Here is a 13,962-nt window from a genome sequence, read left to right as displayed (position 1 = left end):
CTGTGTTGAAACCCATCCTATTCTCATCCGCCCACCCTTGTAACCTGTCTAGGTCTGATTGTAGCCTGTTGCATCCTTCCAGTGTGCCCACATCCCCCCACATCTTAGTGTCATCAGCAAATTTGAACAGGGTGCTTTTTACCCCATCGTCCAAATCACTGATGAAGATGTTTATTGAACCTGATGATTACTACAGCATGGACTTAGACCCACCAACTTGTTACACCCAGGATACCGTGTGTCATTCCCTGCACAGCCGGACTGAATTCAAGCTGGGGATTCCTGGGCAGAAGGAGCCCAAGGCTGCGCCTGCTTTGAGGCCTACAGCCCTGGAGAGTTGCTTGCCACATGTCCCTGAAAAACCTCATCCAAGACTGCACTTGCCTGGGCCGGTGCCACCAGAGGGGCTAGGGCTCGGGGTGCACTTCTCCTATGGTGCTTCTCATCCCAGCCTGTCCAGGATGACCCAGGCAGTCAGCATCATTATCCATATTTTACAGATGGGTAAACTGAGGCACAGGGTGGGAAGTGACTTGGCCAGCAAGCCAGTGGCAGAACCAGGAAGAAAGCTCAGGTCTCTTGTGTTTTGTGCTAGTGCTCCCTCAACTAGGCCACACCACTTTGCTGGGCCAGGGCTGTCATGAGGCAGGTTTGGGGTTTGGTGAGTAATGGCTCAGCTGCATGAGCCATCCACCACCGCTACCCCTGGTTTGGAGAAATTACAAGCTAGCCCCCAAATGCTTAAAAAACAGATCTTTGTGCTTCCTGAGCAACACAAGGCATGTGATTCAGCCCTGGTCAGGGAAGTGTGCTGTTCTCTTCCCCTTGGTAGTTTCCAGGTGCTGGAGCTTACAGCACTGATTGGGTTTGTGCTCCCTGGGCCGGGGCACTGGAGGGAATGCAGACTCTGGCCCCTGACAGGTAAGTGAAGTGCTTATACAGGGCCTGAGGTTTGGTCCCAAGTTTGCCACAGAGTTGCTGTGCACCACTGACCGGAAGAGGCTACACTATGAGTAGCACATTGCCCATTGGTACATGGGATCTGGTACATTGCCCCATGGTACATGGGAGCGGGCCTGGCTCAGAGGCGACCACTGTGCCCCACAGAACCTAGAGACTCCTGGCAGATCACCCAGCCCTTTGCCCCATAGGTCAGGCTGTAGCAATTGCAGCCCCAGAGCTGAAAGATGCAGGCACATGGAGGGCTTTGTTTCCACAGGTCTCAGAGTGGGCATGATACTCACTGTGATGTAGTTGGCATTGATGTAGGTCTCATCTTCTTGGCTTCCAGTTCTCCTGAGGCACACACGACTCTGGGGGTCTATGACACATAGCGTGCATTAGCCAGGGTGCTACCTCATAGAGCAGTGCCTCTTTCTGGCCTCACCCCCACAGAAATGTTCATCCCATGAGACCCTGGCTAGCCCCCTTACAGCTTCTAAGTCCATATGCAGCCCTTCCGGGTGTGTTTTTCAGAACAGACAATCCATGCATTTCAGTAAGTGCTGCTCCTAACCCTTCTCCTGTCCCCACATAAAACCCTCCCACCCGAGCTTGCTGGAGGGGGGCAGCTTAGTTCACTGGCGATGCATAGGGGTTACACGTGGGTGCTTGTGCATCCCCTGAAATTGTTTGTGCTCCCCCGAGAGAAGTGCCAGAGACATATTTACATTTGCTACCAGCACTTCTGGTTTTGCTGCCGGCAATTTTGCCAGCGGCAGCAATCGTCCATTGGGGAACACCCTCCGCTCCCTCCCCCAGTCAGCGATCGGCAACTGGGGTACTCCCCCGGTCGGCAATCAGACGCTGGAGAACTCCCTCCCTGGTCAGCAATCGGCCACTGGTGCCCTCCCAGTCGCCCATGGCTTAGTTTAACTTCCATTGTGCTTATAATTTCTCCACTCTGCACTGAAGGCACAGGCTAAATCATACAAGTGTTGACAGTCCTCCAATGCCTTTCCACAATCTCCCACATATGCCCAAAAAGAGGGGGTTTTTTTGTTTTTCCAGAATTCCCTGGGAAAGAATAGTAGAGTGGCTCAGGGTCCCGCAGCACAGAGCAGCTGGGGACGTGTCCCCAGGGATCCTAGAGACATGGCGAGGAGAAGACAGGTACAGAGAGAAGCTGCAGGGGTATGTGCCCTCAGAAAGCAGAGGGCTACCTGCCAGGAACGGCTTCCCCCCACAGACAAGTTTCACAGATGCCCTTTGCTGTCCCAAGTCCCAGGAGGCATAAGAAATGGAGGACACCTCCCAATATTGGAGCTCGAAGGAAGATGCGCTCCATCCTTGCAGTAAGCAGGATCCGATCATGACCAGGGTGAAGGAAAACCCAAATCTCTCTGGAGAGGCTGCAGGGCCCTGAAGGCTTTTGCTGCTCCCAGCTTCCCTTCCCTACCTTTTCCACCTGGTGTTGGGAGATGATGCTGGACCTATGAGCCTAGAGAGTCTCTCCCCACTTGCATACTTCTCTCTGATGAGGCAGTTGTGACCTTGAAGTCCGACATGCACAGCACAGGCTAGGTATGTCTCCAGGTTTCCCACATCAAATCCAAAAACCTGAGTTCATTACAGCAGAGCTTGTTGACAGAGACCCCCACGCTCTGTGAGATGACAAAGACACTGCCCACAGGGAATCACTTCAGCGCCTGACTGCTCTCCGTGCTCAAAGCAGGGACACCGCATGTCCTATTTGCCAGTATTACCGACTTCCAGTAAGTGGCTTCTGTTGTGCTGGTGTCTGCTGGATTAATGAACCTTCTGCTATCCAAAATCTCTCCTAGCCACCTCTTACTGCTCTCTGTGGCTGCTTGCCTCTGTCACTATAAGCCACATTTTCCAGACCTTGAATTCTCCTTATAATGATGCTCTGATTGCTTTTCAACACCCTTGCTGAAACACGGACACCCAGCCTGGATGCAATACCCTGATCCAGTACAACACCTCCAACCTTTTCCTCGACATCATCCCCCTTTCATGAATCCCAAGAGCTCATTAGTTCTCACAGCTCTAGGGTCCCATGTTCTCCTGGTTTCTCTCATGACACCCTAGTCCCTTCAAAGGTTACTACTGTCCATAGTTGACACTCTATCCTGGAAATGTGGCCTTGCTCCTAGATGCAAACCTTTAAGTGATTGCACTCAGCTTAGTGAATAACCTAGATCACAGGGTGTTACTGATGCCCCCAGCCTGTCTTGTCTGCAAACCTTATCAGGAGCGACTGTGAGGGACTGACCATGTTGTGGTAGATGCAAGAGGGCTGCACATGCAGAAACCAGCCCAGCCTATACCTGTGTGAATCCAGTGCATAACATGAGCCTGCAGGAGAGAGAACCCCCTGGGAAAAGCAAAGTCCAAAGCCACAAGAAAGGAACCATGAACCTTTCCAGCAATGCCAGAGCATTGGTGCCAGTGTATGTGCAAGGGCTGGGGAGCTTCAGGGAGGGCCTAGGAGCCCAACTGGACCAATGGGTCACACCCATCACTCTCCCAGTCCTGTTCTTCCTCAATGCATCAAACACTATGTGTCTGGGTCCATGAAGGCAGTTTTCCTTAAGCGTTCCCACGGAAAACTGTTCTTGCGGCATGGTTTAGTACCCGCTGAGGTGTTGGGGCTTAAAGCCCACTTTATGGAAATTGGAGGCTCCTCCCTAGCTTGCTTCTACAGCCATATTTCTGAGGGCAGGCGAAACTTAGGGGCGTCCAAACCCCAAGTCTCCAGGCTTGGGCCTGCATGTAGGAGGCCTGCCAAAAAACTGTGGAAACATCTGAAGCCCCTGCTGGGGGTGGAGGATGTTTGCCAGTTGTAGGGCCACTTATGGTTTCAGACCGACTCACGGATTTGGACTTGATTTGCAACATTTGGCTTGGAATATGAAAAATTTCTTTAAAAACAAAAATCCTGCTCCCCTGGTGCTCTTCATTCCTGACCTTCAGCCCCTGCTCTCCCAGTCCCGAGACATGCAGTGTCCTCTCTGAACCACCCAGGTCTGTTCTGGGGATCCAAAATACTGACAAGAAGATAAACAGCCTTCGCAAAAGGCATTGGGGATGATGAAGAAACTCACCCCGGATCTGTGTGCAGAGAACTCACGTGCACAAGAGAAGGTGAAGTCCACAGAATGAACTGTACAGATGCACAGAGACCAGTGCCCTGAGCAGCCAGCTGAGGGCTGTGCCTCCTGTGCTGAGTCTAGACACATTCATGCTGAAATGGGGGAGCCTGGAATAAAATGGGGAGGGGGGAAGGAGTTGGGGAACCTTTCTTCAATCCAACCTCTACTGCCCTAAGACACAGATTCCCAAGCATAACCTCTCAAATTCCAGGGGGCTCTTTCCTCTCTGTCTGCCTGTCTGTCTCTCCCTCCCACGAGCACACACACACACACACACACACACACACACACACACACACTCTCTCTCTCACATGCTCACTCCCCACCAGCAGGTACAAATTGGCACATACTAGGCAGGATGGTTTTGTATCTGTCCTTTGAGGCTCGCCCGGGGATGTCTAACTCTTCTGGGTTGACAAAGTTGGGTGGGATTTTCTGTGGAGGCAAAGATGAACATCAGTGACATCACTTCTCCTGCATGTGGCTTTCTCCCTTCATCTGGCTGGGCCAGGATTGGAGAGAGCCCATGGAAATGCCATAACCCCTTCAGCAGGTCAGACGTTGCAGCCACCCTCCATGCACCAAGCCGCATCTTTCATGGTGTCCCAAGAAAGGGCTTGTTGGGAAAGAGTTTGTCCTTGACCAGGCAACAGAAGGGCAAAGCTGTTCTATCTCATGCCTGGAGCTCCTGAGGAGGAACTGGGGCAAGAGGCTTGTTCCTGTTTCCCCAAGAAAGGATCACCTGGAACAGCCATGCGGTGAGTGCCTGGGCACCTGTCCTGGTGGCCGGAGAGTGCTGGCAGCAACAATTCCAGGCACGCAGCTGAAGGGACCTCAGGATCTTGTGCTCCTCCCCTTTCCAAGCACAGCACAGCAGAAGCCCTGTGGTGCCAGCTGGCCTTACTTCTCTGCCAAACCCCAGAGGAAGGAGAACAGCTCTGGTACCACAGCACACTGCTGAGGCAGCCAGGAGACCTTTGAGACAGACCCAAAGCTCACCCAGGTTGCAGCAGGGGACCAGACGGCTCTATCCTGACACCAACCACTGGGTCACCCAGGCCCACCCTCATGCCTGTGGCTGTGCAGCCAAAGTTATGCATGGGCCTGTGTGAACACGGGGAGGGGAGAGACGGGAGGAGATTGGGTGGGGAGGCCAAGGGGATCAGATATGGCCCTAGGGGATGCCTCACCGAGAACTCCTCCTGGAGCTGTGTGAGGTTCTTGGCTTGGTGCGGGAGCTCCTCTTTGGGCAGAATGTGGCTGGACATCCTCAGGAACCGCAGCGTGATGTCCCGTGGGGTGCAGACCCGTTGGATTGGCTCCACGCTCCCCAGCGAGCTCATGTCCAGCATCAGCGACACATTGGAGCCTCTCCTGCAAAGCAAAGTGGTGTGTCACTAGTTAGCCATGGTGCCGCTCCTCCATGCCTGGGGCTGTGTTAAAGGAAAGGTGGAGGTGCGAGGGGCAGAGTCCTGGATGGGACATTGTGGGAGACATGGAGGTCGATGGGGTGATGGGAGGGCGCTGGCTGGAATGCCAAGTGTGGGGCAGGGCTGAGTGCATGTGTGTTGCACATAAGCTTGAGATTATTACTGAACTGGGTATTTTTTATGCCTGGGGCAAAGATAACAAGCAGCAATCTCAGACCAAAAGAACCTCAAGTCTCAGACCCTCAAGCAAGAAGTGGTTGAGGCTATGCCCTAGTGCCAAGCATAAGTTTTTAAGGGAGGTCAGGACTGAGAGGCCCTGGCAGCCCCGAGGGGAGAAGCAGCCCCAGGCTGGACTATCAGAAGCATGTGGACTGGGATTCAGGGGCATGGCCAGAGTGGTGACTGGGACAGGAGCCCAGCGCTGGAACGAGGTGCTGAGCTGAGCTGAAGTTCTCTAGCAGAGCCGAACACCGGATGGCTGCACTGCCCTGCCACATTCAGCCTGCCTGAGCCAGCTCTCCTTTCAAGAGCAATATGTTCCTCTAATCTTTCTCCCTTTTTAAAATGACTAAGTCCAATTGGCCTTCTGTCCTGGGTGACCTCTGGACAGTGCTGCTCAGAGGTGATAACCACACAGCTCCTGTCCCACCTGGCAGGGACGCCAAGTGCAGTAGTGCCCAGTGTCTCTTCCCCCCCAAACCCAGCACCCATGACCTTCAGCAAACAAGGAGTTTGGGAAGGGACCAAAACTCAGTGGCATTGACTCAAATCCAGCGAGCTATTTGGGTAGAACAAGATAAGGTGGAGAGGGGAGTAATTTGGAAATGTTTTGTTTGCACATTGATTTCAACAAAAAAGAGATGCATATGTTTTTTTTTTTTAAAAAGAAATGATTAAATGACTTCACAAGGCACAAAAATGACTTCTTCTGGGTCACAGATGTTTGGGGGTGGCCTAAAATGAGACATCCTCCGTTCTTTCGTTAGGAAAATCTTTGTCCGCATACTTCGCTGCAAAGCCCAAAGATTCTGTTTCAGTCTGACTGGACTTTGGGCTGGTGCTGACTTCTCAGTTCAGCTGGCGAGCCTGTGAGCCGTGAGCCGAGGGGCTGGCACAGACCTCTGTGCTGGGGGCTGAGACACTGGTGCAGCCCTGGGGCAGGAAAGGAGTGGGTCTGTGCTGGAAATGGCAGAGATGGTGCAGGAGGAGGGAAACAGCCTCTTTCCATGTGCTGGGCCCAGCTGGGTGCACTTACTGGATGCCCTTGGGGATTTTAGGACCTTAGAGCTGGAATCAGTTGATTGCACAGCACAGATGAGGCTCTCTCCTCCTTGAGGCTGACATAAGGCTCTCAGGAGGGATGTGGACAACATGGAGAGGGTCCAGAGGAGGCCACCCGCTTGATCAGGGGGCAGCAGGGCAGGCCCTACGAGGAGAGGCTACGGGACCTGAACCTGTTCAGCTGCACAAGAAAAGGCCGAGGGGGATCTAGTGGCCTGTTATAAACTGGTCAGGGGGGACCAGCAGGCATTGGGGGAGTCCCTGTTCCCCTGAGCACCGCCAGGAGTGACCAGCAATAACGGTCACAAGCTGGCAGAGGGTAAATTCAGATTAGACATCAGGAGGCACTACATCACGGTCAGGGCGGCTAGGGTCTGGAACCAGCTTCCAAGGGAAGTGGTGCTGGCTCCTACCCTGGGGGTCTTTAAGAGGAGGCTGGATGTATACCTTGCTGGGGTCGTTTGACCCCGATACTCTTTCCTGCCACGGCAGGGGGTCGGACTTGATGATCTGCTCAGGTCTCTTCCTACCCTACCAACTATGAAACTATGAAACTATAAGGGGCTCTGTCTGGTTGCAGTGCTTTGAACCTGCAGGCATAGATGGGGATAGGGGGCCAGGGCCATACGACCCATCACAGCCTGGCTGCTGCTCACCTCTCCTGGAGACGCACGTGCTTCTTGGCAGAGGAACTGGGAGTGCCGGCTTTGTCCATCGCTCCCCTGGCTGCCCGGCCTGGCTGGTTTGTATTATGAACTCTGGAGCATGCCGAGCAGGCCTGTACCATGCTGTGCCAGAGATAGAGCCCTTGCACTGAGGTAGAGACGGTGTCAGTGGGTGGCCTGAGGCTCCAAGGGGATCAGAGAGCCATCAGGGTAAAGGCATCTGGAAAACACAAGAAAAAGCTGCCAGGGTGGCTCAGCCAGGTGCCCGTTCAGCATTCTTCCCTTTCTATGACTAGTGTCCACTCAATGCCTCCACAGTAGCTGGTAGACAAATGGCCCAGCATCAGCCCATCCAGTGGAGCTGAGCTCTCCCACATGGTGAGGGCACAGGGCCCAAAGGATCTGCAAGCACTGAGCATACCCCTGAGCACAGGGGTGAGGATGGCAACAGACCCCTGTGTACAGTAGGGCCTGGGATTGGTCCTATGCTCAGCTGGCAGTGCCCAGCCCAACCCCTGTGCTCTGGGATGTGAGTGGCCTGCATGGGAATGCACATAGCTCCCACCCAGGACCTTTGCCCAGCAAATCTCCCCCAGGACCAAGCTGCTTCCAGTATATCCTGAGGCTTTACTACTTGCCCCCAGGCTCTTGGTCCTGCTGGGTGCTAGATATTTAACCCCTCCTGCAGGGCTCATGGCACTGCATGCCTGTGACCAGTTTTCCATAGGAGCTGTGCTTATGGCATCTCAAAAGCATGATGGAGTACTGATGCCAACTCTGTGCAGTCCCAGAGCCAAACAAAATACATTTAGGTCACAGAGGTCCTATACTGTGGGAGTCTTTGTTTTTGAGGCCCAGTTTAAGACATGCTTTCTAGACAGGCTGAGAGCCTCTGCCTCAAACATCATCGGGGGCCTCAGACATGCAGCACCCACATCTGGGCTCACAGGAACAAGCCACAGACTCAACTCCAAACTCTTTATCTTGCCCCACTAGATCAGAATAGCAACCTGAGAGTGGCCTGTGGGGCAGGGCAAGGCAGCTGGGGTGTGAAGCTGTTAGGGAGTGCCTAATGGCCCCGTGAATCTGCCCTCTTCCCCTACAGCACCCTCCAGGGAGGGGAAGCTCTGCTTGCCCTTCTCCAGGTGGTCCCTTGGTTACACACCCTGGGTGTCACTGACACTTGTGAGACACAGAAGGCAAATGGAGCTTTGTGGGGCTGTCACTGCCCTGTAGACCATCAATCCTCACAAAAAAATGATGCTGAGGGGGGTACCACCAGGGCAAGCCAGCAAGAAGACACAGGTGACTGTGTGACCGGAGCAACTATAATTTGGACTTGACAGGATGAAAAAAACAGTCCTATGCGTAACTGCCTTGCCCAGAATCACCTTCAGGTGGGTGTCTGTCCTAGCCCGACCCAGAGGAGCCCAGGTCCAGCAGTACACAGCAGGCGCCTCTCCTGCCCAACGGCACAGCTCCCATCACTGGAGCTGCTGCATCCCCATGTGATTGTGAGTGATGCCCGCCCATTCCTGGCCCACTCCCCTTCCACCCATGCTGACAGCTCATGCGCCTTGCTAAATCTTACTTCAGCTCTCACTTTTCTGCCAATCCATGTCTTTGCCTGGGCATCTTGTCTGCTGGGGCAAGTGGGCATTGTGCTACCTGGGCCAAAAGTGGTGCATAAGTGACCCCAGCTGGGGACTGGGTCCTTCCCCCACCAGAAGCACTGGCAGGTGGCCTGCACATGAGAGGCTTGCAGGAGGTGGGGGTATTAGCTGGAGCCAAGGGCAGTGCCAGCCACCCCCTCCTTTCTGCTAGGGGAAAAGACAAAAGACAGGGAAGGTACAGGTCCGGCAGGAGAGAGGGCTGCAGGCAGGTATCAGGGGAGACCTTTCCTTAGCGTTCTCAGCACGCTGCCTACCTGAGCAATGGGCCCAGGGGGTGCTTCTCTCAGCCCAGGTTGGCCCAACATCACCAACCTCTCTGGCCTGACCCTGATCCGTCCTGTGTGCAGAGGCTGCAGCCCCGGTGAGAGGGAACCAGCCCAGACAGATTCCACCCCCACTTCACTCCCCTCCCCCTGCTGCCACCACCCCCGCTGCAACCTCCGACCGTTGGGAGGAAGCTGGCTTAACCGAGCAGTTGAGCAAGAGGCTGCGCTGTGGGGGCTGGCAGGCTGGGGGAGCAGCGCACAACCCCAGCAGAGCCTTGCGGGGGGACCAAAGGGTAACAGAGGGTCCATTCTTCGAGAGCATGGGATGTTCCTGCGCAGACCGCATGGAGTCAGGGCTGTCCAGCTCCCAGGAAGGCTGAGTCCTGCGGGGGCAGCAACCAAGGGAGGCAGCACGAGGGGGGAGGACTGAGTACACCTGCAGGCTGGAACAGACCGCAGGGAATGTCCCTTCCTTTGTCTTTGCCTACATGGGAAAGAGGCACCAGTTTAACTCAGGCCTGGTGTGCAGTTTTGTGCTGGGATAACTGGTCAATGCCATCACTACGCTGCTACAGACACGCTTATACTGTGATAAAGGGAGGGACTTGCTCCACCAGTATAAACAAGTGCACAGCTGTACTGCTTTTGCTCAGGCAGGCTACTTGTAGCTGGATGGGGGCTGTGTACAGACAGGCCTTAAGGATGGTTTATCTGCAGCCAGCCCCTGCATGGAGTCTGTCTACGGCTTAAAGCAGGGAGGGGACTGCCTTGATTTCACTGAAGCAGTCTGAAAACTGTTTGCAGTTAAACTGCTGTGGCTTTCCCACGAGGACAAAGCTGGTACCCCTCTCTCCCATTTAACCAGCCTGTCAGGTCTGGGGACTGGCCGGCTCCAGGATTTCGTGCTGCAGCTGCCTCATAGCAGTCTCACACTGAAATAGTAGCAAAGAGGGCAAGGAGCCAGCAACGAAATCTCAAAGGAGGTAAAGAGTTGGTGGCTGGAAGGAGAAGAGGGGCTGAGGGCTAGAGTGAGGGTGGGAGGTCTGTCTCCTCCTCTCATTGTATGGATCCTGAAGTTGATCCTGGCTCTCAGGGGAGGCCCACCCAGGTCCGTCTCTTCGCTGGACTTCTAAACAAGCTCTCCAAAGGCTCAGATGCCATTTGAAAATAAATCCCAGTTTCACCGTAACCAGCCACTGGCCAAGCTCTCCTGCTCACTGCACCCCGCATCCAGGCCCCACAAGGTCCTGGCTTCTATTCATGCCTGTCTCTGTTGAAGATACACCGATGGCCGTGCTGGCTTGGCTGAGCCTTAGCATCTCCACGCTGAATAGAGTCCAGAAAGGCAACACTCAGGGTGGGGTTTGCAGCATGCCATATTGCAATGCATGGGACTGTGGCACAGCTAAGGGGTGAGAGGGTGCTGAGATGGACCCAGCTACAAAGCCCAGGGGTTGGGACCAGTCACTGCTGGGAAGACTGATTCCCTATTACTGTGGCTATGTGTCTAGCCCGATGTACTGCATGACTCCAGGGGAGATGTGAGGAGTTCTGTGATGCAATGCCTTGGGCCGCAAGGGAGAAGGGATTCTCCTCTGCCCTTTCTGCGTTTCCCCCCACAGAAGCTTGCGCTGGGCTGTTCGAGGGACCTCAGCGGCAGGCCGGGTTGGGTGCAGGGAGTGGCTGCTTCCTGGAAGCCAGCCCCAAGGTAGTCATTTCCCCACACACCAGCCAGGAAGCCCCTGGAGGTACCAGCCAGCACACACCTTGGCAGCTCCTGGGGGGCAGCAGGAGGTGGGAGTCTCTCTGACTCTGCCAGAGCCCCCGTCTTGGTCCTTTGGGTTCCCAGCCTGTGGCACAGGTCCCTGTGGCACCTGTGCCACCTTGTCCTGCTCCCCAGGAAGCTCCCAACACGCAGACGTGACTCAGGTCCGTGCTCTCTCCCCACACAGCTGCAGCACGGAGTCCTGCAGTGGCGCTAGGCACCCCATGGCCAGCTGTGTCCCTTGCCAAGCATTTGGGCTGCCTGGTCTCCAACGAGTCCATGAGCCAGTCTGAGATGCCCTCTGTGCTTCCCGGGCCCCCGCGTGCTTACCTGGTGCCCTGAGCTGGCCAGTCGCCATAGCACCCCGGCACTAGGGTGGTAAGTGATGCATGCGTGGGTCTAGCACTAGGGTTTGAAAGTGTTCAGGAAGCTGCTTATCAAGGAGCTCGCTGCCTCGGCTGCTTCCTCTCCCTCCTTCTCCCCCCACCCTCCCTGCCGCCCACGCACATACCGGCCACAGCCTCTGCGGCTCTGCTGGGCAGGGCCGTCCTCAGCAGCCAGGCCCACGCCCCCGGAGGTGAACTTGCTCCCCTGCCCCAGGTGCATCCAGGACCTGCAGACCCTTCCCGTGCCCATCCTCAGAGCCAGGCAGAGCAGGGCCTGACTGCCGGAGCAGGGCATGCTGGCAGCACCAGGGCGATTTTGGCAGAGCTTAGGACTCACCAGGGCCTTGTTTGCAGTGCTTGCCCCAGCAAGATTTTTTGAGGCCACTGTCCTGTCCCAGGGGAGGGCGGTGAGTGGGGCTGGCCACCCTTGGTGGACCTGTTGTGGCCAAGGCCTGGGCCCTGGAGCACGTGGATACAGATTCAGAATGGCACAAGTTTGGGTCTTGCAAACCTACTGCTTCATGTGCCGTAGCATTGCCAGGCTAGGGCACACCTGGAGACACCTGCCCTGTGCCCCCACACTGCCCATCAAAGGGTATGGCTGGCCTCCCCTCCTTCCCCACATTGTTACGGCAACACTTGTCTAGGGGGGCACATGGCCATGTCTATTCCTGGACTGTGGCACTGCCTCTCTGGGGCAGCCCCACCATGCCTACACTTGGGCTGTGGCACTCCCCAGGGGGTGAACCTGGCCACCCCACCCTGTGCCATGGCACTGGCACTGTAGGAGGTCTCTGGAGGTGGCTGCCGTGGTGCTGTGACACTGGCTTCAGGTACCACAGGGCCTGTGCCCACTGTGCACTGTAGGGCTATATATACTGATATATATATATATGCTACACTGTAGGCACTATATATATATATATATCGATATAAATCGTAAAATGTTTTCTCTGTAACCTAACCCAGCCCTGCTGTGTGGTGCCCTGGCTGGGTTGGAGTCTGCTGCCCCTTTCACCCATGGCCACCCCACCATCCCTCACAGCTTCCCTTTGCCTCTCCTTCAGCTCCTGTGGTATCCGTGACCATGGCCTGCCTACCCCTCCCACACCTGCAAACAGGCAGCATCTGCCCAGCACCACCACGCTCACAGCCCCTCACCCCATCCTTCCTCCTGGAGGCCTCAGCCCCTCTCCCCATGCCTCCTTCATTCCCCTCTGGACAGCCATCTCAGAAGGCAGCTCCCCAGCCCCAGGCCAGGTGAGCACAGCAAGGCTGCACCCTCGTGCAGGCTGTGCCCTGTGCATCTCGTAGTGCAGGCACTGGACCTGCCCGGTGCTCCCCCTTTAATTCCCATTTGGACAAAATCAGATCCCAAAGTGCTTTGGGTCTCATCCCAAGGCAGGTAGTCTGCTTTAGTCTGTGCCAGGAAGCTGCTTTGCCCCACTAAGCAGAGGCCATGGATGAGAATCCCTCTGAGGAGCTGCCTGGGCAGAGGGAGCCACTCTGGAGATTTCTCCTTGAGACACAGAGACCTTCTTCAAGCCATTGTCTTGGCCCAAGATACCTCCGTGATCTCTGCATCCATGAGCCTAACACAGAGGCTGTGACTGCCACTGCCTCCAAGACAGCAATAGCTGCCGCTCCACTACTACAGAAGCAGCCCCTGGAGAGACTCCCTTGCCCTGGGTCCTTCCCCTCCACCATACCAAGCACATGGCTGCTCTCCCTAGCACAGCTCTTTGAGCTCTTCCTGTTTATTATTGCCTGGGCTCTTTACAAGCACTTCACCGCTCACTTCCTTCCTCTCTTCCACCCCCACCCCACTGCAGTCTATTGCTTGCTATATGGTCTCTTCTTCCTGCCTCACGTGTGCTCTGCATTGACCACTTCCTGGACAAAGGCCTTGTGAGCTAGCCCAAGCCGGCTCAGCCCAGGGATGCTGGCTCACCATCTCTCTGAGCATGGGCTGCCCAAGGGACAGACACCTCACTGCACACAGGGAGAGACAAGGGCCTGAAGCGCTCTGTGCACATCTCCTGAGCCTGGCTCCCCCCCACAATCCGTGAGCATGCTGCCTAGGGCTCAGCAATCACCCACGCAAGCACCCGCTAAGCATGCCAGTGCCTCCTGGACTCTGTTCTCCATGCTGCTCCCTGTGTCCGTGGGGCCAGGAGAGGTGGGGTGTCCTCCTCCTGGGATGGCATCTGCCTCAGAGCTTTAACATGGTGCCATCTGTTTGGATTTGCAGAGCTGGGACAAATCCTACACAATGTAGATACTGTGCGAAGCAGCCGTAGCCCAGTGCAGAGTCAGATTGTGAAGCTAGCAAAGGAGAGACACAACTCTGCCCCCAGCCTCACAGCTATGGAGAAGCAAAG

The 13,962-nt window shown here is 55.4% G+C and overlaps 1 protein-coding gene across 2 annotated transcripts in view; it reads right to left on the bottom strand.

The window, feature by feature from the left end:
- Nucleotides 1-11,659, bottom strand: part of PTPN7 (protein tyrosine phosphatase, non-receptor type 7) — a 23,678-nt gene extending 12,019 nt beyond the window's left edge. Inside the window, exons 1-5 of one of the 2 annotated variants that reach the window (XM_019546373.1) lie at nucleotides 11,526-11,659; nucleotides 7,483-7,711; nucleotides 5,306-5,489; nucleotides 4,466-4,550; nucleotides 1,245-1,321 (exon numbers count right to left, since the gene is read on the bottom strand). In XM_019546373.1, coding sequence (XP_019401918.1) covers nucleotides 1,245-1,321; nucleotides 4,466-4,550; nucleotides 5,306-5,489; nucleotides 7,483-7,613 — 477 coding nt within the window. In that variant the 5' untranslated portion in view covers nucleotides 7,614-7,711; nucleotides 11,526-11,659. The remainder of the gene's footprint in view (nucleotides 1-1,244; nucleotides 1,322-4,465; nucleotides 4,551-5,305; nucleotides 5,490-7,482; nucleotides 7,712-11,525) is intronic. The other variant, XM_019546372.1, reaches the window with a different exon arrangement.
- Nucleotides 11,660-13,962: the final 2,303 nt, after the last annotated feature.

The sequence above is a fragment of the Crocodylus porosus genome, unplaced genomic scaffold, assembly GCF_001723895.1.
Source record: "Crocodylus porosus isolate Cpor-Errol unplaced genomic scaffold, CroPor_comp1, whole genome shotgun sequence".
Classification (NCBI taxonomy): domain Eukaryota; kingdom Metazoa; phylum Chordata; order Crocodylia; family Crocodylidae; genus Crocodylus; species Crocodylus porosus.
This window is presented reverse-complemented; position numbering and strand designations above follow the sequence as displayed.